The sequence below is a fragment of the Protopterus annectens genome, chromosome 8.part0 (genome assembly GCF_019279795.1).
Source record: "Protopterus annectens isolate FY-2018-M chromosome 8.part0, PAN1.0, whole genome shotgun sequence".
Lineage (NCBI taxonomy): Eukaryota > Metazoa > Chordata > Ceratodontiformes > Protopteridae > Protopterus > Protopterus annectens.
The window spans coordinates 172,464,190-172,489,694 of NC_056741.1; the positions used below are offsets into that span (position 1 = coordinate 172,464,190).

At 34.3% G+C, this 25,505-nt stretch overlaps 1 protein-coding gene across 1 annotated transcript in view; it reads left to right on the plus strand.

Annotated features, from left to right (window-relative positions):
- LOC122808691 (alpha-2-macroglobulin-like protein 1) overlaps positions 1–25,505 on the plus strand; it is a 380,174-nt gene that overhangs the window by 233,791 nt on the left and 120,878 nt on the right. Inside the window, exons 9-10 of the mRNA XM_044079679.1 lie at positions 6,180–6,395; positions 13,516–13,634. Of these exons, the coding sequence (XP_043935614.1) occupies positions 6,180–6,395; positions 13,516–13,634 (335 nt within the window). The remainder of the gene's footprint in view (positions 1–6,179; positions 6,396–13,515; positions 13,635–25,505) is intronic.

Genomic DNA, 25,505 nt, shown 5'->3' on the forward strand with positions numbered 1-25,505 from the left:
TGTTTGTGCAGACCAAAGCAGACTTGCTACCTTTTGGAGTTGCAGCAGTTTTTTTCCCATGTATCCTGCATGACCATATATTTTCATTCCTTCCATTTCCGTCTTAAGTTCTTATCAGAATAAAATGGAACTGGGCAGCAAGGAGATACAGCAGACTTCCTCCCCTTCTATTGCCAGCCTTCTAGCACTTGATATCCTAAGGCAGTAGAAAAACGGACTCACTGAAAATACACTCTTATGAAACCTATTGGATTCTGACTGTGAGACGTGCAAGCGTAGTTAACCTTGAACCAGCTCTCTAAAACCCTCAAGAATGCATTGAACATCACACTGTTTTACCCCCATGAATTCAGTATCCTCAGTCTGACAGCACAAAACTATTATATGTTGATGCTGTAAAAAAATTATTGAGCAGAGCCTCATAGAACTCTTATGACTATCAGCAATGAAACCCCCTAATGCACCTTCTACATGCATTCGTTCATCAAGATATCAACAACATAACACCCTACTGCCTAATAAGAGTAAATTATCTTCCGGAAACATCCTAGTAATTGGTAACTTCATTGTTAAAAACATTGACCCCATGGTCTCCAGGCTGAAAAGGGACAGGGTTACAGTCAGCTGTCACTCAGTAAGCAAGGTTTATGACACATTATGAGTTTTTAAAACCCCTTCCTCCAGTAAATATTACTTTGACATGATTGTAGTCCATGTTGCAGTCTGAAAATAGTAGGATAAAATACTTCCCCTTGTCTGAAAAAAGAATTGAGAAACATATGTAGAAAGAATACTGAAATCAAAACCACATTGAGATGCACACTGGACATGGGAGTGTTTTTACTTTTTTTTTTTTTTCTGTGCTAGGGTTATAGACTCAGGTCCTTCTTCCTTAGAAAACATTTTCAGAAAAATAAAGTCGGGTTATGTTACATTTAAAAGGTATTATCTAAACAAAGGTATCTGAAACCAACTTGATTTATTGATAGTAGTTCACACTTTCCATTATAATACTTCTTCAGACAATAAAACATTTCAAAATGCAACTCTTATTTATATAACATTTAAAATCACATAACATAAAATCAATTAAGAATCATATGATTCATTACTTTTGCATAGTACTTAAAGAAACATCAATTAATTTACTATTTCACTTGTTTATGCAATTCTTTTAACACAGGCTTAATACTAAGCATGGCATTTAAACCTGGATGATTATGTGCTCTAAACCTGATGAGACACTTATTTACACTACAAGCTTATGGAACCTGTGAATCTAAAAACATTACATATTTGTTAAAGTGTGAAGCATGTGAAGCTTTTTATATAGGTAAGACCAATCGGAAGTTAAAAGATCATACAGGTGACCGTTTATCAGATATAAGAAGAAGTGTAGAAACAAATGCGCTATATAAGCACATTAAGAAAATGGATAATGCACATTTTTAAGTTTATGTTTCTACAAGTTATTGAGTAACAGATAAGAGGGGGTGACATAATATACCAGAAAATAAAGAATGTAAGTGGATCAGCAGGTTTAGAGCACATAATCATCCAAGTATAAATGACACCACCTCTTTGCTTGCACAGTCATGTATCATGCGCAAGCCTGCCACATGGGATCCTGTACTGTTGTTGCCAGCTGGCTGCCAACATTATCACCCCTGTTAGAAGGATTGATAGTGGGAGCTACACTGCCATCATGGGGCACTTCACCACCAGACTATCGCATGATCATGTTGTTTAGAATTCAACACATGGTAAACATCCTGCATGTATTAGCAAGGTCATACTGAAGGACACCCCAAGACTCATCCCAGTTAATGTGAACAGGATTTCAAATGGCCACTCACTTGATGGCAATCAATGCCTGAGACAGGGTAGTGCTATACTTTTCCTCAGCAACTCCCATACAGTTATGGATGGGTGTCATAGTTCATTGGTTCATAGTTAAGTACTAGGCAATCTGACCTTATGAGTCATTTTAACCCTCTCCAGTTTCCCTTTTGATGCTTGAATTACCCTATCCCATTTGTGTTAAATTGGTCTTACCCATCCCATGCTCGATAATTATATATTATACTTAGAAAAATTGAAATCATACCATAGGTATGTGAAGGGACCCACACATGGGATAAAGCATTTAGGAGCTGCCTCTATACATTATTAATAAATGGTGGTAGTTTGGGGGTAAATTTTCTATTACTCATGCATAGATCTAACTTGTGCTTGAATATGGGAGCTTTGTTTTATATGGATAGATAGATGTTCAAGACCAGTGGTCCCCTCTGTGAGATATATTTGTCCCTCCAAAACATCCTGTTGATGTTGCAGAAGAGGTTTAGATCCCTAGACTGAGTATTTCTCATGTCATTTGACTTGCTGATTTGCTGGGCTGGAGGATGCCTTACATGCCAGACACAGGTCATGTCTTAGTAGTCTGTAGGATAACAAGTATAGTGGCAGGGCTTTGATTTGTCCATATAAGACATATTAATTAGACCTTGTATCCTTTAAGTAACATATCTCTGTGGGCATTCCAGTTGTTGCATGTGTATGGACAGAAACATGCCACAGGGGGTCTTATACTCAATGACTGTCTAATGAGGGCTGAGTAAAGGGGCACAAAGACTTCCATAGATATACACGCAATCCATTTGTTTATAATATAGAAGGATTTTCTTATGACAGTTTACACATGTTAGTTGAAAATTAGGTCACTGCTCACATGCATTCTGACCTCCCAAACAACTGGGTGAACTCTTAGTGGTATATTGTCAATGCGGTAATTCCCTGGGGTAGGTGACTTCCCAAAGGAAATGATAATGCATTTTTTGACATTTAGTTTCAGTTTATGCTTCTGGCACTAGTTATTTGTTTGGGACAAACCTTCCTGCAGAATGGCTAAGTTATTTGGGGACTCAGTGTCTGCTTCCTAACTTACAGTCATCTCAGACTTGGTCAGCCAGATCCCTTTGTTATTGACCTTTACTTCTGAGAAGAAGATACCAAAACAGGTGTAGTTGCAGCACTGAACCCTGGGGGATTCCACTGCTGAATGGTCTTTGTGGAGGCAGCATCCCCTATTTTGATTTCAGGTATCCTATTTGTGAGCCAGGTGGCAAACCAACTGGTGATGTAGTGGTTTATCCTGAATTTATTTTCCTTTTCTACTGTGCCTGAGTGAAAAATTGTGCCAATTGCTTTGGCAAGGTCAAGGTATGTGGTGTGTGCCATTTTTACCTTCATCCTTTGCTTTGGTAACCTAAAAGTCCTCCAGGGTGAGTACGTATGTCGTGCCCTTGGTGAATTAAAACTGAGACATATCCAGTATTTAGGGGATTTGTATGATATTATTTATCAGTCCCATGATTAGTCATTCCATGGCTTTGCATATGCAGCTGGTCAGACTTATAGGTCTGTAACATCTTGGGTCTGTGGAAGCTCTTTGCTTATGCACAGAAATGACAGTAGCTATTCTTTTTTTTGCTTGGTACAAAGTCTGTGTGGAGGCTGAGGTTGAGAAGTGTTGGTAGGAGGGTGGCTAAACTGTACTTCATGCTATTTAATATGCATCATGGAATATTGTCAGGACTCTCATGGAATATTGTCAGGACTCATAAATGCAGTATTTCTGGCTTTTGATAACACTTTTAGTACTTGGTCTTATATACTAGCTGGACACAAATCAATTTCAGATATATCTTATTTGGCAGATAGAGGGGTAAAATTTGATCTGAATTTATTGGCGAGGAGGTCCACTGAATTTACAGCCTCAGTGTAGGTAATATCATTCACAATCATTTCTGCACATTGTATTGTGCTTTGGAGATTCAAAACATAATTAAAAATGCCTAGTGATTGGCTTTAGCTTTGGTAGCTATTTTAGCCTCAAGCTTGGCTTTGGCAGACATTATTAAGCTCCTGAGTTGTTTCTTTATTTCAGTGGTGAGGGCTGTATCATTTTGGCATTTACTTTTATTACTTTTATTCAAAATTCTCTTCGTTTTTATTGTAAAGCTTGTTGATATTACGGTTCCACCATGTGCTTTTGTAGGAACAAGTACAGGGCAAACCCCAGAAACAAACCCACATAGTGGAACCATTATATTACTCTACCAGTTGGAATGGTAGCCCTGCTCATTTTGGTACTACTCCCTTGTGGTCCTGATAGGGCACTAATGGCATCATGGCAGCAATATATTGCACCAAGCACCTCTGGGAAACATGCCATCTCATAGAAGCCCTCATAATTCTAGCTCTGCCCTACGGTGACATTGGCAGACAAAGTTACTGATCCACACATGCCAAGAGTATGTTTAAGGGAGAAACCTGAGAAATACCCAACATATTGCTATTCTGTCTCTGGATGGTCTCCATGGCAAGTATAGTGAGGGTTATACATACCTTAGTATCCACAGGTAGAGGAATGCACTGCATACCATCATTTCCTGTCTGTGGACCATGTGAACTCACTAAAGCCATTACAATATCCCTATCTTATCTAAATCTATTAAGTATTTCTTAACTATCAAAGTTATAAATGGTTAATTATTGTTTATATCTGCTCCTTGGGCAGCAAGTGCTGCTGGGTACCTATAGTTTTGGCATGGCCAAAGTAAGCAGATCACACTTAGAAATTGCTAGAATGACATCCACAGCAAGCATCTTCACCAAATGTTACATAGAGCTCAACTTTGCCTTTTATAACGCCTCTGCCCATGGTGATGTAAAGCATAAAAAAAGTCTATGAACTGCAAACAGGCAGGAAGAGGGCTCATTGGCATAATAAGTTATGAGGCTGTTCGCATTTGCTTCTCATTTAGTGTTCATTTGCATGATTCAGTTGTAAGTGGCCATGCCTAGGGGCTGCTGGCCTATATGACTCATGGCAAAGCTGTGCATAGGTGTGACCTGTGCTGATAGCCTTTATGCCTAAGTGCAGTGACTTTGAATACTGACCGTATTTCTGCACTTTAGTCGTTCTACTCTTAGCAAAACATAGGCATTACAATTAAAGTCAAACTTGGCCAGTAATAATGTTGCCTTGCATACAGATCATCAGATTAACATCTTTCTTTCCTTTCCGGAACAAACTGAAGCATGAGGCTTTTATTTATGTGATGTTAGAAATGGCTTTTAATTAAAACATATTTTACATTTAACTCGTTTATAAATTATTTATTAATTCTTTCACCTTAGCTCATAATAATCTGGCATAAATGACTTGAAACTGTTTTCTGATGGGCCATTTTAAGACAAAGGTTTAATCATTTGACTGTTGAACATGATTTAGATATTATCATATCAAAATGAATACATGAATCAATGAATAAATTACCTAGCAAATGTCCCCATAAGCCATGCTTCAAAATGTTGTTTTCATTTATACATGGAAATTTTTACATAGATCTTTTTATACACCTTTGATGATGAATAAAATTAATAATAAAGATAATCTATGTAAGAGATGTAATGTAGAAATTAATGCTGACTGGGCTCATATGTTTTATGACTGTATGAAGTTGAAAGAATACTGGAAGTCAAATAATGAATTTTTGCAGGCTCTTTTTACAGATAATTTCATTATTTCTAAGTCTCTTATATTATTTAACACACCTGTACCTCAATGTGTTAAAAAGATTAAGCTTCCCTTGTTATGGTCTATCCTAGCAGTGGCTAGGAAAATAATAACTAGAAATTGGATTTCAGATACACCTCCTTCGTTCAATGAATTTAAAATGTTATGAATATAATGTGTCATATGGAAATAAGCACAATTAGAATGAGAACAACTAGAAAAACATCACATTTTATTGTATGGGATAATTTACAAAATTTGTTAAAAAATTCTAATTTCAATAGCACAGTATTTTAGTTTAATTAATTGATCTGATTGTAGTGGATGTCTTTGTAAATACTTTAGTTGTTTTGTTGAATATTATAATAATACCTATTTTTAATTATTTGTATAAAATTGTTATGATATTTCTCTTATATGTTAAAACAATAAACTTGTTTAAAAAAAAAAAAAAAAATGTTGTTTTCATGTTTGTGCCTGCAATTGTACAATAATCTATGTCTTATAAAGCAGCTCTAACTGCAGACTATGCTATAGTAGCCTTCATTCAACAATAGTCCATTTTTTGTTTAATTTTTAATTATTTTATTTTTAGGACACAGTAATTGGCTTTGCTGCTCTTGCAGAATATTCTGCACAGATTCTTCAAGGCAAACCTCAAGCAACTGTGAAAATTTATAAAGGCAGTCTAGTTATAACAACTCTGCAAGTCAGTGATGCCAACAAATTTGTACTACAACAAACATCTGTGAAAGACATTCCTGGCAACTACACAATTCAGGTCACAGGCAAAGGCTGCATTTTTGTCCGGGTATGTTCTTTGTCTTGGAATAATAGCTCTCGGGTATTTTATTGATATGCTTCTAATTTATCTTTGTTTTAATGCCACAACTGCCTTTTCCTGTAAAAAGAATAATTTTTATCTTTACTTTGCAATAACTGAACACAGCAGTAAATGAAACAGGTGCATTTTATTTCAAACTGCTAAGGTGATGTACTTACAATTAGTTGCTGTGTATCTTTCCTCCCTTTCCCCACGTAACCGCCCATTGATTTTCATTTGAAAACCTTCCTGGGGAATACATTAAAAGCTATTAGTAGCATGACATATCTCACTGCAACTGTGATCAGTAAATCTGTTACAAAACAATATGTCTAAGCCATCTGAAAAGAGGCTTACATTAATCTGCAAATCAGAAACATCAGTGCATATTACAAACTGCGGATGAATTGGAAGCTTAATTCCACCATCCAAGATTATTGCAAAATTTGAATACATTCAGCTTCAAAGCCAACTTTTAACAAACAATTTACTTACTTCAACATTCATGATTTTCACCTAGGTTGTGGTACTAATACAATCTTAATGACCTTCCAAGAGAAAATAAAGCAGATGTGCAACCAAGGCCATCTAGGGACACTATTATTTCTATAATTGCCAGTGCCTTTGATACAGTATTGTAGAGTCTCAAATTCATAGATCATACACCCCAGACATAGCATGACCGCTTTGAACTAATAACACAGACATCATGAGACAGACTGCAAGCTGGGCAATGAAAGCAAATGTATTCCTCCTTCAGACCAGCGACAGTAAGTATTCTACAAGCATCCCTGCTGGGTGCACTCCTTTATAACAAACTCAATGACACGTACAAAGTATCGCTAACTCTAGCTCAAAACTGTCTGCTTACTCAGCCACATTACTTAACATACAGTAGCACAACAAGCTTTCAAAAAAATCAGACAATAACACATAGAATCCCATCTCCTATTAAATCCTAAAAATGCTAAATAATTAAATTTACCTAAATCTTTCAGCAAAAGCAGACACTACAGATAACCCTACTGCTAAGTGAGGTACATAAAGTTACTAGATGATAATATTAGCCAACAAATTTAGCTCAAACATCCGCTGCCTCTACTCTCCAATATTCGCAGATCACATACCCACACATACCCACCCCCATCCCAGTTCATTCTCCTAAAAACAAGTTCTCAAAGTGCTATCTAAGGACAAGAATGCTATATCTGTTGGGACAGATAGCATACTGCTTAGCCTGAAACATGACTTGTCTAATCACCTACTGATCCACTACCGATCTAAAGGTATTGTGTCCAGATACAAGAATGTAATTGTTCCACTGTCTGCAACAGTCATTAGGCCGATCATTTAATACAATGTCCATTTTGGTATGAATCTGCTTTCTAACTAAAAAAAAAAAAAAAAAAAAAAAAAAAAAATCAAGTGTCTAAATTGTACAAATTATGCAGACCATCTCAAGCCTTATCCTTCTTCTCAGTATCATACAGGCTACTGAGAGGTGAATTCTGACTTGCATATAGAGTTTTGACAGATTCTATTCTGTCAGACCTATTACATATTTGCAAGTTTAATGGTATTGTAAGCACCCATTTAAGAGATCTCAATCTGTTTTGCAAAATAAATAGAACATGTTGGAAGGATATGTTTGTGTCACAGAGAATAACCCTTTTATAGAACCATCTTTCACACCACATAAAGCAAAGTACATTTTTTCTATTCAAAGGTAATCTGGATGAATGGTTGAGTAACTGAAAATTAACCCCTAGTTTAGCACCCCTTTTTCTACTGAATGGGAGAAACATGTAACTGTACCAACATAACTTTGTAAAGCCCATCTGTGGATTATTCCTATGAAAAACATTAGACCTAAAAACTACCACAGGAATATAAGGCTAGACTTCTTATGATCTTTACAGATCAAAAACCTAGTTAGTACCTAGAGTATGAACCTATGACATAACCACCATATTGTCTACATAGCGTAATAAATACACAAGGAAATAGGTGCACTATATAAAACAAACACTTATTTATTTGAAGAAGCACGCTACACTGCTGATAAATCCCTTCTTCCTGTCCTCCTGTATGCTTCACTAATACTAATTGATCTATAAAACCCTCAGCTGCATAAAATGGAAAATAAAGTGTCCATATATGCACTCAGTGAATTTATAAATAAATAAAACAAAACACGCAGTTGCTTGACCTCAAAATAAATAAATAAGTAAATAAATAAATGAAATAAGTAAGTAAAATGGCAGAACCTACAAAACAATGTAACTTTAACTCGTCTCAAAGTAATTCTCAATATAATTCACAAACTACACAAATATTCAGCTATCCAGGTACATGTCAAATTATTTGATAAACTCAGTTCCCTACAATAACAACAAAAATATCCCCTCTGCAAAATAAAGCACCTGACCATTCCTGAGATTTTTTTTATATTAGTTTACATACTCACTCTATAGAACTCTGTTCCAAGTGAAACTAGAACAGAAGCTAGCACCCACACATTTACCTAACAACTGATAAACATTTAATAAATAATAACAATTGTCCTTGCTATAACAGTGAAGCAAAATTACACTTCAGACTATCTCCACATCACAAATTGTTATATCATATGAAACATTTCCTGCCTCATTATCTTGTCTTCTATCACTGACCTATTTTATAGGAAACATACTAATACCCCACAGAAAATCCCATTCACTATGTGACTACCTTTTCTAGCCATTGTTTAACCCCACCATTTAACTGGCCTTCTTCACTTTAACACATGCTGTTTTAACCTTTCATCACTCATTATTCTAACTGGTTTTACCACAACTCCTAACATCTCTACCACTTTCACTAACTCAGCAAGGTATTTCAACTGTAAAGTTTCCTAAGTAATTACATCACAAGCTTCCACCAGTAAAAGATAGGAACATTATCATTATATAATTCAATATTAAATAGTAAAGAAATGATGACATATTTCCAAACATTGGGGTCTGAAGAATTTTCCTGGCCAAGGTGCTGGGCCACAGGACTATGACACATTTTAGGAATACCTTTATTTTATTGCCTTCCAAAAATCCATTAGGATCTCCTACACCCTGACATAGTTTTCTCTTTTTAACAGACACGTGGTACAGCTATTAATGTAATATTAGTACACAGCAATGTAAAGTTATTATTGTGATTATTGGAGCATGACTATATTTATAATGCTGTCTATTTTGAAAATCTATTATGGCATTATATTATTTATGTTTATTGTGGAATGTTCCATAGTTTTTTTACAGATTTTTTGAAAGACTTAGTATGACATATTTAATATTTAATTTACCTTTAAGTTGTAAAAATTCACTGTTGCATATTTGTGCAACGTAGGATTATTAAGCTGAATCTGTGATGAAGGCAAACACTTTAAGCAAGATGGAGCTGGCATTGTGAACAGCTGAGTTATACTGCTTGAGAAGCTGAGCTCTTAAGAGTAAGTTGCACTAGGGAGTGGAGTTAATGATTTATAGGGGGAGGGGTCCAATATCATAATAAGGCTAACAAGTATAATCATGTTGTGTATGTTGTCCCCTGTTATATGCAAGTTATAGATGGAGCACAGGGGTCATTAGAAGCACCTGTATATTGTCTTGACCAATAAAGCAATGAACTATTTTATTAAAATAGTTTCTGTAAAGTTTTATTTTTGTATTCAGCCTTTAAATGGAAGAATGTTCATAGTTGTAGCCAAGCAGTCAAGTCAGCGTTTCAAGCCATAGTGGTAAATGGTCTGAGATGTTCCTGTTTAGAATATTATGTAGATTAGATAATAAGACAAGTGAGGGTTGGGGTCGAACAGCACACTAAGGATATGACTAATCAGTTCCTGATTAACCTTGTAACCCAACATTTTGTACACGAACAGTCATATGGCCCTAGTGACCTGATATATTTCACTATTGTACATTCTCTAATGTTGAATTACATCATGATGGAAGCTTGCGATTTAATTTGGAAGCTTTATGACTGAAAGCTCTTAATGATGACTTTGATTTAAGATTATTTGCATATTTATTGCATTTTAATTGTTTTATGTATTTTATTTATTTGTTTATATATGCTTGCATGTGGGTATTGCTACTTTTGTCGACATCTGTGTAGTCGACACAATTTGGTCAACTAAACAGATGGCTGACAGGTGTGCAAGATCTACAATCCATGTGAAGGGGAATACTTCCCTTCCCTAGAGACTGTGCAATCTCAGAGTTAGAATTTATAATTATCAGGGGGTATAGGACCCAGTCCCTCACATGGGGCTTGCTTCCTATAAAAAATTGTGCTTTCTTTGTGGTTTTTTTCTTTAAATTTTTCCATGCATTGCGATTACTGCTTGAGACATGCATAATAGTGTGTTGATATACATAATGTTGATCAGTGTGTTTTGACATTATGCATGTCAACATAAATGTTATTAAATTGAGTTAAGTCCATACCTATATATGTATATATATATATATATATATATATATATATATATATATATATATATACATACATATATATATATATGTATATAGTTAATCATATGTTGCCCATGGTGGGTCCTAATCAGGGTGTGGGGGATTTGTTGGTATAATCTAATGTGATTACTAATCCAGAATCTGTATCTGCTGAGGTAATAGTTATTTTTTTTAAGAAAAACATATATTTTATTGTTAAAAATATGGTACTGCTAAGGTATAGACTTCTATTGGAATTTGTAATTTATATAGGAGTCCTTGTGAAAAGTTTTGTATTCTTGTATAGAACAGTTTGTCTGTCAGCTACGCCTGTGATTATTCCTTCTCTCCTTTTCTGTTCATCTGTCACAAATCTATATCTAACTGTACAGTAAATAAGTAAATAACTTTTAAGGCTTTGGTCTTTCCTTCGGCTCCCACTTCTTCATCCATTGACCTTTTTTATGGGGTTCCTCTTTATAATACTCAGATGTGTGCTCTCCCTTTCTCAGTCACCTGCAAAAATTATCCCACGAATATGTGACTACATGTGTACTCCATAAATGGAATGTTGTCACCTACTGCCCCTGAGACTGCCCACTTGCCACACAACTATGTACAAAGAAAGCTTTCCTTGCCTTTGTTGCTGCTGTTTTTTACTGTGTTGTACAAAAATGTGGAGGGTAAACAATCACTTTGACATATTTTCCATTTAAGACAGAACCTCTGTCTGTCTCTGTCTGTTTTCTTATTCCAATGTTTACATTAAATGATATCTGCCAGCTATCTGTCCGTCATGATAGCATTAATGTTTTTAGTGGATTGCTCTGTCAGTTCCACATGCCACATGCTGCAATCATTTCTAGCAAAAAAAAAAAAAATCCTACTGCCCATCACCTAAATTGCATTACATCACATAGAAATATCCTAAATTAGAAGGCTTATTAAAGGACCTGTTAATTTTGTTTCTTCTTCCAGCTATCTTAGGTCTCACCCTATTATCTTTCCTGCAAGACTGCATTTTAATATTCTTTCAAAGTCTTTGAAGTTGATCAAGTGCACAATGCTTTGTAAGTTTCTCTGGTCTGATCATCAGATTCTGGGTATTAGACTAATCTATTCTCCAATAGTGTTTGATCAGCTTTACAAGGACAAAAATATGAGTAACTATCCATCAATAAGCTCTGTCATTTGTTGGGCCAAACCATGTTAACCATAGCACTTAATACTCTAGTGCTCTGAAACTTCCTGGGAAAACTGTCTGGCCCTACATTAGAATTGTAAACACGTCACTACCAACGAAACTCAAAATAATTCTTACAACATGCTCAGTACATGATATGGAAATATATTATTTAACTTGTCAGTTCCTAGGACTCTCAGCACATTTTGTTATATTTTTGGACTCTTACCACATTATGTCATATTTTCCATGCTCATTGCTCCATTTGTTGAACTCATCTATTTCTTCCATGCTTCTTCATACATTGGCATATACTGCTTCATTAAATGCTTATGCTAATTCCTGCTTGGTCTCAATAACCATGTTTTTGTTTGAATGTCCTGTCACACTTCATAAGCTGGATAAAGAGCACACCGTTTGCATCTACATGTCTCTCAGCCAAATCTTTAATAAACATATCAGCCTTTAATATATCCACAGCTTTTTACCAATTCTTCCCCTATGCGTATTTCATGTGTGTCCTTTTCTAAGTAGAAATTCATTTTAATATTTCATTTAGACAAGTTACTGACCTCTTTCTACAATACATGTATCTTGCAGTATACACTCTTGTTGCACTTTAACGCATCACCACAGTTCCTCATATATTGCAGTCCCTTTCCCCCTCCTATTTTGTTCCTTACTTTCCAGTCAGATTAATTTTCTCTATCATAAAGGTCTGAACATCTATTTCTTTTACTGCCCATCACTCGCATATCATTTATGGAATAGCAAACCATACTGCAGCACAGTTATTTTCCAGTGGTAAGCTTTCTTAGAAATATAAGCTAGTTCTCTTCTTAGTTAATGGATACTAAGTTACAAGTCCTTATTTTCTACATTAGATGAAATTTAAAATATGTTATTCCACAAACAATAAATACAGCAAACTACACCTTTTTGCATTAGATATTATGACATATCTACTGTAACACAATGTGACACCTTTGGTTTTAGACAGAGAAAAAGGTATGTGCATTCCATGTAACACAATTTCTCCCCTTGCTTTTCACTACTTCACTTCAAATGTTCAATGCTTCCACTATTCCATCATATATGACTGAGTTTAAACTACCTCCTGTTTTACAATCACATAATAACTAAATAGAGTAAAGCTATACATTTATTTATCTTTCTTTTTCCATTTCCTTACTGTCATTTTATCTGTGCTTTTCAGTCTTTTATTTATACACTCTTTGCCTCTCTCTCATTGCTGTCCCCTTCTTTTGTTCTCTTCATCTTCTGTTTACAGATTTTCCTGTAACCAGTTCATTTTTTTATTTCTTTTTTAGTGTTAATTGTTTTTATTTGGTGCTTATTTTGCTGTTTATGATATACAAATTTATTTCACAAATTGATATACCACTTCATTTTTTTACATATTTCTTACCAGACAAATTTGAGGTACAACATCCTTCCTCCAAAGAAAGAGAGCACCTTCTCCATTGATGTAGCAATAGATTCCGTACAGTGTAAGCCTTTGTCCCAATTCAGAATTAACACCACTGTAAGGTAAGACATTAAAATAACATGCACTTTATTAAGGTCTCACTAGCTGATGATCATTCTATTTTTTGCAATCATTAAATAAAAATAAATATTTTTTTCTAACAGTCTGATTTCATTTCCAGAGCTATCACTTATATAAGAAGGGTGTCTAATATTTAACATAACTGCAAAAGCATTATTTTAAATAGATCTGATGGAAACTGCAAGAAAACAATTCCATTGACTATGGACTGTGTCACATTTTTACACTAAACATATCACTGGGGTCTCAAACAAAACACTATTATCCCCCCAAAAAACAGGGAATGTTTAAGAGACATTTTTATGTTTATGACAATTTGCTATGTACTTGATGATGATTTGGTGGCAGTCGTTGTCTTCTCTTTGTGTACAAAAAAAGCAAATTCTGAAAAGGTGAAATATATCTCACTGCCTTAGCAATTTTTTGCAGTTCTGAGTATTACTGTTGTCCACGTCTTTCAAAGTATATAACATTTGCAATGGTAATCAATTTTTCTGCATGTAGATAAATCAGAATGTGAGTGTGTGTGTGTGTCTGTGTGTGTGTGTGTGTGTGTGTGTGTGTGTGTGTGTGTGTGTGTGGTATGTGTGGTGTGTGTGTGAGTGTAGTGTGTGTGTGTGTGTGTGTGTGTGTGTGTGGTATGTGTGGTGTGTGTGTGTGTGTGTGTGTGTGTGTGTGTGTGTGTGTGTGTGTGTGTGTGTGTGTGTGTGTGTGTGTGTGTGTGTGTGTGTGTGTGTGTGTGTGTGTGTGTGTGTGTGTGTGTGTGTGTGTGTGTGTGTATCTATGTATATCTATATGTATATGTATAAGTATATAGATATACATATCTTTATGCATATATATGGGTTCCATTCAAATGAACTTGAATTATAAGTTGCAGAGTTTCAAAATTAATTTTTGAATGTTACTGGTGTTTAGGAGTGCAAGACTGTGGTACAGTGGGGATCTGGAAATGTGCCCTTTCCTCGTTGCAGTGTGATATGAGAGTTGGGATGCATAATTATCAGGGAGTACAGAGAAGCACGACCTCTGTAGAACAGTAGTTATTGTTTTGCTATTCAAAGTTTTGTGTATTAGAATTGTTGTGATTCAAGCTGTTCTAGTTCGTCTTAGGATAGTTGGAATGTTTAACTCTCTCTCTCTCTCTCTCTCTATATATATATATATATGCCTGAGCACAATTCACTCCTCACTTCACTGAAAACTCATTTTGTCAAAAGGTATATGACCTGTTCCCCACTGTAGTGCAATCCCGGAGTTAGTATATATAGTAAGGGTGTGTGTGTACAGTTTGAGTATATATTGTCTTCTGGAAAGAGTTATTCATTGAACTTGTAAGTATACATGTCTATGGTTTAAAATGTTTAAAATAGGTGGGGGGGTCTATACACCCAACAACCCCCTTACTATATATACTAACTCCAGGACCGCACTACAATGGGGAACAGGTCATATACCTTTCAACGAAATGAGTTTCAGTCAAATGAGTTTTCAATGAAGTGAGCTTTCAGTGAATTGTGCTCAGGCAACTGAGTTTCAATGAAATGAGTTTTCGACAAAATGATGTAGACCCATATATATATATATATATATATATAGATGTATATATATATATATATATATATATATATATATATATATATATATATATATATATATATATGGGTCTGCTTTGTTTCATTGAATCTCCTTTCAGTGAATTTCATTTCACCCCTACACTTCACTGAAAACACAAATTACTGAAAACTCATTTCACCGAATCTCATTTCACTGACCTGAACTTAGTATATATGGCACTGTGTAGAGTACTGTAAAGCAAATAAAACATATATGCCCTTTTCCCTACTGTAGTGCGATCCTGGAGTTAGTATATATATATATATATATATATATATATATATATATATATAGTTAGGTGGCGTGTGGGGGGCACAGCCTCCCACATTAAGGGGTGTGGGGGCATAGTCCTCCCCCTTGTTTGTTTATATTGTATTTTACCAAAAACTTCAAAACAATACATTTTAAACAATAGACATGCATAGTTGCAACACCAATGACTAACTCTCTCCAGAAGACAATATGTACTCTAAGTTGGGGGCTACACCCACCACACCTCCCAATTTGGGGGGGGGGTGCCCCCCACACCCCACAACTATATATACTAACTCCAAGATCGCACTACAGTGGAGAAAAGGGCATATACCTTTTACTTGCCTTACAGTGCCCTACACAGCGCCTTATATACTAACTGCAGTTCAGTGAAATGAGATTCAGTGAAATGATTTTTCAGTAATATGAGTTTTCAGCGAAGTGGTCGGAGTGAAATGAAATTCAGTGAAATGAGATTCAATGAAACAAAGCAGACCCCTAGATATATATATATATATATATATATATATATATATATGTACTGAAGATGGAAAGATATATATATATATATACACAGTTTTATAACTGGCAGTCTTGAGCACGTCAGTTTAGTCAGCAGTGAAGCTTCCACAGTGTTAGAAGTATTATGAAGCAATCATGAAAGCCTGGGTCGAGTACATCTTATCAATGTGAAATTATTCAGAGCTTTGGTTGGATTAATAACACATTTTCAAGCTAATTCTACTGGAAGCAAGTTATTCTGCATCACCACATATGTGGTTTCTCTACCCAATATGCCATTAGATAATTATACTGAAACCATCCAAGGAGTGACATTAGAAGATCAAAACGACTGAATCATTGCTGGTGCACAAATGGAAACACTGGTAGTGTTATAAAAATCAGTGAAAGAGAAGTTACAGATCAATGTGGCATACTCAGTTTGTTGAAACTTTTCACCTAGTCAAAATCAGTTACAGGTTAGGAAGCCTGTATGAAAATTTCCTATAAACAATAGAAAAGAAAAACTGTAAGACTTAAAAAAAGAAAAGGTTATGACTACAGATGCAGAGAATGATTTAAGTAGGGTCTAAATAACGTCAAACTTGAATGGCCCAAACACATTCTGTTGAAACATACTGTAATGTGAAAGGTGAATTTTGCATTCTTGGTTGTATTAACATCTTTCCAAGATACAAATGGTGCTCTGTCTAGTTAAGAAATCAAGCAGAGCTCCTCACTTTACTGACTTTTTAATACAGAGTTATTGGCTGTCATCCAGAGCTGACTGTTATAGGATTAGACAGTGTATATTATAGACAGTCATAGGTCTCAAACTGGGCTACATAACTGGTAAGACAGTGTTTATGTTATTAGATTAAAACTCCCACTACAAAAATATCTGTACAGCAGGTAATTAAATGAGTTCAAACTTGCTACCATTAAAACATTGGTGGTTAGATAGTGAATCTATATACAAAAAAGTACACAGAGATCTGTCTGCATTTAAAATAAAATAAAGAACACAAACCATCTGTAATCACTTAGTGTAGTGATACCATTGGCACAAACTTGGTACAACATATTTTTAAGTCACTGCTTAATCATGTGTAAAGCCTTTGAGGTGTTTATTAGTAGCAATACAGGGGACATTCAAAATGCATGGTGTAACATGACATGCTGAACGTTGCTGACTATGAAATGAGTTGATAGGAAACTGGAATAATAGATGTGAATGCATATTTTGTTTTAGTGCTGAGAAATCAAACGGGTTGGTATTGGGAGGGTTTATATTTGTGACTACCCTACTTTTAGTTGATGCATTGGAATAAAAAAACTAAAGGGAAATTAAAAAAAGAAAAAAGAAAAACCTTCAAGTATCAAAAATATAAATGTGTTATGGTTGTGCTTTGCTGCATCATGCTATGTAATCAGAAGAATGTGAACTGAGCTCAGAAAAGTAACAAGAAGAAAATATATATAGTGCACAATGGGTATATTTCTCTGTGTTTCTAAGAATTGATGTTTGGAAAGATATCTATTCTGCTGTGTCAGAAATTACTGTTAATGACTGCAATTTGTTGTTAAGCAATTTTTGAATATTTATAAATTAGGATAACATGTAAATGATATTATATTGCAATATCTTGACATGTAATGAACATAAAATTATCACTTTACAACAAATACAGCATAGAAATAATTATATTAATGTATGTGTTTTATCACTTCAGTGATTCCATAAGAAATTAACAAATATATATAATGCAGTAAGAGATATGCAAAGGATGAATACAAGGGGGTGTGTGTGCAAATGAAATTTAACAGAAGTATAAACTGACTAGAGATTATTGAAACCTCTAGCTCCGTGTACTTGTATTGTTTTAAGCCTAATGTTACATGGATTTTAAATTTAAGAGAATTATAAGTAATACTAACCACATATTACATGTCTTTCCATATTGTAAGCATTATTTAAAAGGCCAAATCATTGCTGTAATTGTATTCATGTTTTGCTGACATTCAGTTGCTTGTGATAGCTCTGTATATCACAGTTAAAGAATGCCTGCACCCTAAATGTAATATTTTCCCCGGAGTGTATTTTGTTACTTACAAAATAATCCCACATATCCACAAAAATGATTTAGCAGGTTCCCCCTCTGCATTGTTTCCATCCTAGTCAGCTTTCTCAATGTATATGTTGAGTCTGAGAGAAATATTATAATACTTTAATCAGTAATAAGTTCCACTTGCTCTTTCACCATTCCACATATCACACTTGACAGTTGAGTGCCAAGGAAAACAGGTCATTTCTTTTTTGTGTGTGTCATGTGCACTGGGATCAGGTTCAAAATGAATTGATTTTTTTTATCCCGTATACTGTTATTTACAACCGCACTATTTATTTTCATTGATGCCATAAACCTACTGAGGCTAAGTAGGAATGTGGGTAAGTCTGATTATCACTGAGCACAACTTCACTAATTGGTTGGCTTTACATATTCATAAATATTATAATCCATCTGATTCAGGGAAGGAGGGAGAGGTGAAGAAGATATGCATGAATTCTATCATACAACAAGCACTCCTTTTATATATAGATAAGGAATTGCAGTATAAGGATGTAATATTAATACTTGAATTTAATTATCCTAATATTGATTGGGAGAACCACGTATCTAATTATTACTTTGAAAATGAATTTATAGATGTCATCTCTTACCATGACATCACACAATTATTAAAAGGAAGTGCATGACATAAGATTTTACTTGATATCATGGCAAATAATATAATAGAAACAGTCACACGCTTAAATATTGTTCCCCCTTTAGGAACTACAGATCATAACTCTCCCATTTCACATTTCAGTTACAGAAACATATATAATTTATGAAAAAAGTAGAAACATATGATATGGTAAAATTAACTGATTTTATAAAGAAATTATTAAAACAAGTAATTGGTCAGGCAAATGTGTACATAGAGATGAAGAGTTTGGTTACATTACATTGGAGAACTTTTATCACAAAGTATTGATGATACTGTAAAATTTACTAATAACAATCAAAAAATAAATTACTTCCATATTGGTGGAGTAACAAGCTACAAAAACTGTATAGAAGAAAAAAAGATCTTCCAACTTTGTAGAAAACTTCCTAAAAAGAATAATAAGTCAAAATTAAAGAAGGCTAGCAATCGCCAATTGATCTTAAACTAGGAAAGGTTAACCGACGCAAATATTAGCAAGGGGCTATTACCAAAATATTAATTCAATATGTACTACAAAGCACTTGAATTTTGTATAGACTAAGTGTTGGAAAAGAAACTCCCAGGGGAATAACAGACAAATTCAGTTTGTATCTTACCAGTATAGTAAAGAAAAATACAACATGCAAAAATTTTACACCTAACATTTATCTTATTTCTGATTAAAGTTACCCCACTATAATTTCTGAATCTATTTGTAAGGGTCTATGAAACATCATCAAAAGCTCTTAATAATAATGATGATAATAATAATATCCAATTATTAACCAGGTCGGCCCACTAGACACATGTCCCCTTTTCAGGCATGAACTGGGAGCAGTGTCTGGTGAAGTGACTTATTCAAGGTCACACATTAGGCAAATGAGGGCTGATGGAATGAAACTCTGTGCCACAAAAACTACAGCTTGTAACCTTAGCCTTCTGCTCCAGCTTCCAGAACCAGATTTAATCCCACGAAGCTTGCTAGGAGATGCAACAGATGACTAATATTCTGTTTTAGTCTTTATAATGTATTTAGGTTAAAGACAGTCCTCATTTTATGGATAACATTTAATTTTGCACCCATACATAAGAAGGACAATAAATCAGGTGTTCGGTAATTGGAAAATGCTATGAAGTGTGAGTTATTGATTCATTTCAAATGAACAATGATAGCACTGCACTTTCAGATATAAATCAACATGCCTTTGTGAAGCACAGATCCACACTAACAAATATGGTAGAAGTTTAAGATGAAACAACAAAGTTTATCCACAGGAGTTACATTTTAGGTCAAGTAAGAGCATTTCATTCATTCCCTCACTATACAATTCATAAGGCTTCAGTCAACAGCAATTGCAACATTTTCTCAGTATGCTGAATAGATGCCTGGTTAACGGACAAGGCACTGTAATAACACAACGGGGGGGGGGGTAGAGTGAATAAACATCCATTTTGTAAATATGGATGTTTGGAATCTGTTCTGTGTCCAGCCTAACTTGATTTGGTATTTTTTGATATCACTAGATATAAAAACTGATGGATCAGTAAATATACTGATCGCACAACAGGTGTTATCTATTTCTCTAAAAGCAATTCATTTATTTATTTATTTTATTTAACATTTATTTACTGGGAATGTCTGACTAGCACACAACCCATTTTCAGTAGAGGCCCGGGGAGAAATTCTCCAAATGTCATGTCTTTGGAATCTGGACAACATGAACATTTACCAAAGAGAAAGTATACATTGGGTAAATGAATCACTACTGCTACCAAATGTAAAGTTGTTTATTTTAGAAATCCTTTTACTGTCTACAGCAATGTTTTACAAGAAATTATAGAAAATAAAGATCTAGGAAACACTATCACTTCTAAACTTTCATTTGATAAACATGTTAACATTGGTCACCATAAAGCAATCAGTTAACTTGGCTTATGGATGAAAGCACCATCTTTAAGACAGGAATGCTAACTTGGAAAAATTGTGTAAAATATTAATTTGTCCCACAATAGAATATAATATTTAATATAATATTTTCTCATATATATATATATAGAGAGATATATATATATATAGATATATATATATGTGTGTGTGTTTAAGATATGGGTATACTTCATAAGGATAAAAATCCACTTACCCCAATCACTAAATGCTGAGACAACTTTGCTGAAACCACAATTTAACAAACATTCAGATCACCAACTAGAAACTTCAGGAAATTAACCGTGTCCAGCACCACAAAAAAATCAAACCAAAGCAAATTAAACCCACCTATGTGACCTCCCCCAACTAAATATACCAACTCCAAAATAACATACAGTGGGGAAAGGGGCAAAGTTCACCATGGTGACCAAGTTATTCCTTTCCCAGAGTGACTTTCTGGTCATCTGAGTGTTCATTAAATTGTGGCTTCGGTGAAGTTGTCTCAGTCTTTAGGGTAAGTGATTTTTAATTTTTTTCAACTAGACCCATTTATATATATATATATATATATATATATACATATATATATATATATATATATATATATATATATATATACATATATATATATATATATATATATATATATATATATATAGGAGCGCTAAAAATCCTGAAATCCAAAATCCTGACAGTTCAAAATACTGAGAACTCAAAATATTGCAACTCATAATACTGAAAACAAACAGGATACCAAGACTTACTATTTTCCAGCACAAGTACATACAGAAACAAATAAAAAGACAAACCATATTACTCTTCTCCAAGTATAAGCATGGGGCAAGAAGTGCAATCCTGGAGTTGATATATTTAAGTAGTAGGGGGTGTAGGGGGCTTGCCCCCCTTTTTATAGTTGAAGGGTAATATGTTTCTGTATGTAGTGGTGTGGGAATATAGTAAGTGTTGCTATCCTGTGTGTTTTCAGTATTATTAGATTCAGTATTCTGAGTTTTCAGTATTTTGAACTTTCAAGATTTTGTTCTCAGGATTTTGGGTTTCAGGATTTTGGGCTTTCAGGATTTTGTAACGCGCCTATATATATATATATATATATATATATATATATATATATAATATATAAATATATATATATATATATATATATATATATATATATATATATATAATATATAAATATATATATATATATATATATATATACATATATATATATATATATATATATATATATATATATATATATATACACATGTATATTTGTATGCATGTCTGTATGTGTGTATATATAAAAATTTAGAAAAATTAAAAAATAAAAATGTGTACTTGCTATGCTGTGCCATAGGCAGGTCTGGGTCATGTATATCTTCATGACAAGATACATCATATGTGTTTTGCCAGTTTCTGTCCACAGTGATCCCATAAAATGACTACAAAGTGGGATATGGGTTTTAGAAACACATGATGACACTAAAGTATTGAATAAAATCATTATTTAGTGGGTCTGCTTAATCATAAACCAAAACGTTCCAGCTAAACTTTGAGAACTCTGTGCAAGCAGAGGGACTTCATGAGGGTTTTCTGTTACTGCACACCAGATGACCTGTGTTTGATTAGAAATGTGGGTGTTGGATAAGCTGCAGAGGTAGGAACGGAGTGAACAGCCAGTGTGAGCTCACCCATCCTAAGGTCAGGGGACATGCTTAGCTTGCTACAGTCTAAATTTTTCCAGTCAATAGATGTATGAGGATGACAGTCAAGGAGGAAACCAGTGGATTTACAGTATACATTGCAAATAAATTGAGCTGCTAATATTTTATGGCAGGATTCTCTGGCTTAGCCTTTCAAAATGTTGTAAAAAGGCATTAGAAGTTTCAAACAATTTTAATACTGTCTCTAAATTGTTTTTACTTATAGACAAAGGAGAATTACAGATTGTTTTCACATGCACTGATTTCCATGAAATATGAGAGAGATCCAACCATGAATCCAAAAAGCAAGTTTTTATTGTTGTAATATTAGTCCATAGAGTTGTTTAATGACGACCAAAATATGTGTCATTAAAACATTTTATGAAAACATTAGTTCAGTGATCAAACAGATTTCAATCAGTCATGTTAACAACTGGTTAATTTTAAAATTCCATGCAGCTAATAGATTCCATTAGACCGAATGCAGAAATATCTTGGAAGTGATTTGTTCGAACTACCAGTGAAAGGCTTGCATTAATCCTAGTTTCCCTAATAGCTGTATTAAACGATCATTATTGCAACACTGAAATGTATTAAAATAAGCCTTTTTCTAAAAAGTTACTAGGAGCATAAAGCAAAGATGTTATTTTATTGACTTTGCTGGCTGTTGTTGTTCTAGAGTTGTCAACAAGTACTGTACACATACTGGAAGAAAGAAAGGACAAAATGTAATCGTCCAAAATAAGAAACATTGTTTCACTTTTACTTTTTCTTTTGCCTAATGGTTTCCACTTATTAATAACTGATCAGAAGACAACGATACCCACCTAACAATTTATAGTGTCAGACTTGGTATAATTACAATATGGATGGCATTCGTAGTCCTGGGTTTCATATCTCAGTAGCGCTTATCCTGTGAATACTGCCACTGCAGCTATATGCAAATATAATAGCCACCGGTTATTTGCACCAAATAAGAAAATATGAAGGCAACTTGGCAAACATGCCTACTTATGGCTAAAACATAAAATAAGTTAAGACAATTTTTAAGAATGTGCAAAGGACTTAGAAGGTGTAGGAGAGAGAATAAAGGAAGGAAGGGGATGAAGAGGATTTCAGTCCAGCAACCTTCCCCACTCCAGATGGCCTCAAACATTTCCAGATCCTGATGGTGTTGCAGTGCAGGACCCATGCATTGAGTGAGCAGGGACCTGTGGTGGTACAATGATTGTCCCTGACTGGGCCAGTAAGTCTTTTACCACTGAAGAGAATGCTCGATTGCCAAAAGCATCAGTCCTTAACCTGCCCAACTATATCCTCAACCGAGTCCAGAAGCCCATGTTTACTGAGCATTATTAGGGTGCCTCCAAGACTGATGCCACTGACCAGACCTTGTGATGACATCTCTGGACATGCATAGGGTGAACATCTCCTAAGTTGGGTGACACAGGGCTGGGCTGCTTCTGCGGAATTTGTATCTGTAAAGAAATTAACAAAAATGGGAGGTAAAGAAAATAAATAAAGAAAAAGTAATGCAGAATTAAAATAAGATAAAGAGAGAAAAGTGTGTGGGAGGGACAGAGAAGAAGCACACACATTAAATTCATACATATTGTTATATATTTTTCAAATCTTTATCATCAGTGAATTTTATTTTTATACAGGAAATGCTTATGCTCACATGGGAACAATTATCAAGTTTTGGAGATGTTTACATTTGCATTCTACTGAGAGTAATACGATATACTGTTTTAACATTAGAAATGGAAATACATTTGAAATTTCTGCCTGATATGAATTTGGTTGCAATACTATATTGAAAGCACTTTAGTCTTTATATTACCATTCTTGTGTAAATATGCATTTAAGTAAATATACTAATGAAATCAGTTATAGACTGAAAAGAGCATTTATGGCCTATTTTTTTTTCAAAATTTTAAGGATTTTATTCATTCTTACCAGGACCCTCAATCAGTCTGGCAAGTTTCCTACATAGCTGACTGGTATGATATTTGATGTCCTCTTTGGCTAGATAGAAAACACATAACAAGCTTGCATTGTTCTTTATCTGTCACTTGTTTTCCTTAATATTTCCAGCATGACTACTAGTACTGTTCACGGCATTTCATTTACTGTTGCACTTGCTTTATATATCTGTTTATTTCTTCAAACATTTATTCATATCTGAATTGTCAAACTGCGACACTATTTCTTTTAATGCAAGTTGAAACAGTAGGAGTGTTATCTTCCTTCAGACTGATATACTTTTTTATATATATGTGCACATCTTCACCATCTTGACTGTTTGGGGGAAGGGGGATTGTCTGAAATTTTACCAAACACTTCAGCATATGTTATACTTTTAACTATTATAGTCTGAATACCTAACTTGCAGTTTTTATGTAACACACTGTGAATTTTCTTCAGGCAGAGACAGAATCTATTCACATGCACCTATGAATCTCATAACCTGAAATGAAGTTTACACATCCTTTCAATTCAACCTTCTTTAAAAAAACATATTTAGTGTTACAAATGGATACAGTACATATGCGTCATGATAATAAAAAGTGTTTTGATACTTTTCTGCTTAATAACTATAAACATATAAGAGGATTGTGTAAAAGGTATACAGAAGTAACACAACTAGTCATCTCTGCAGTCTCAACCCCCCCCCCCTCCAATTCCATTCTGGTTATGATGTGATGACTGACTGAGATTAGCCATCTTGTATATGGACTTAATATTGTGAAAGAAATTACTGTCTTATACAATTATCATACTAATAAATATTTTTCTGGCTTACACAAACAAACTCCTTTCTTTATAAAAAAGTTCTGCATCTAATTCAACTGTTAAGTAAAGTAATACCCACAGTAAATGAAATTATGTGGTAATATAAATAATTTCAGTTACAGCAGGTAAAATTATGTGGCAATGCAAATATTCTTTTGCTTGTGTATAAATACATACATTTAAATAAATAAAAGATAACTGCAAGTTTACTCAAGTAGCTGAAGCAGCTGTATTTTACACACACACACACACACACACACACACACACACACACACACACACACACACACACACACGCA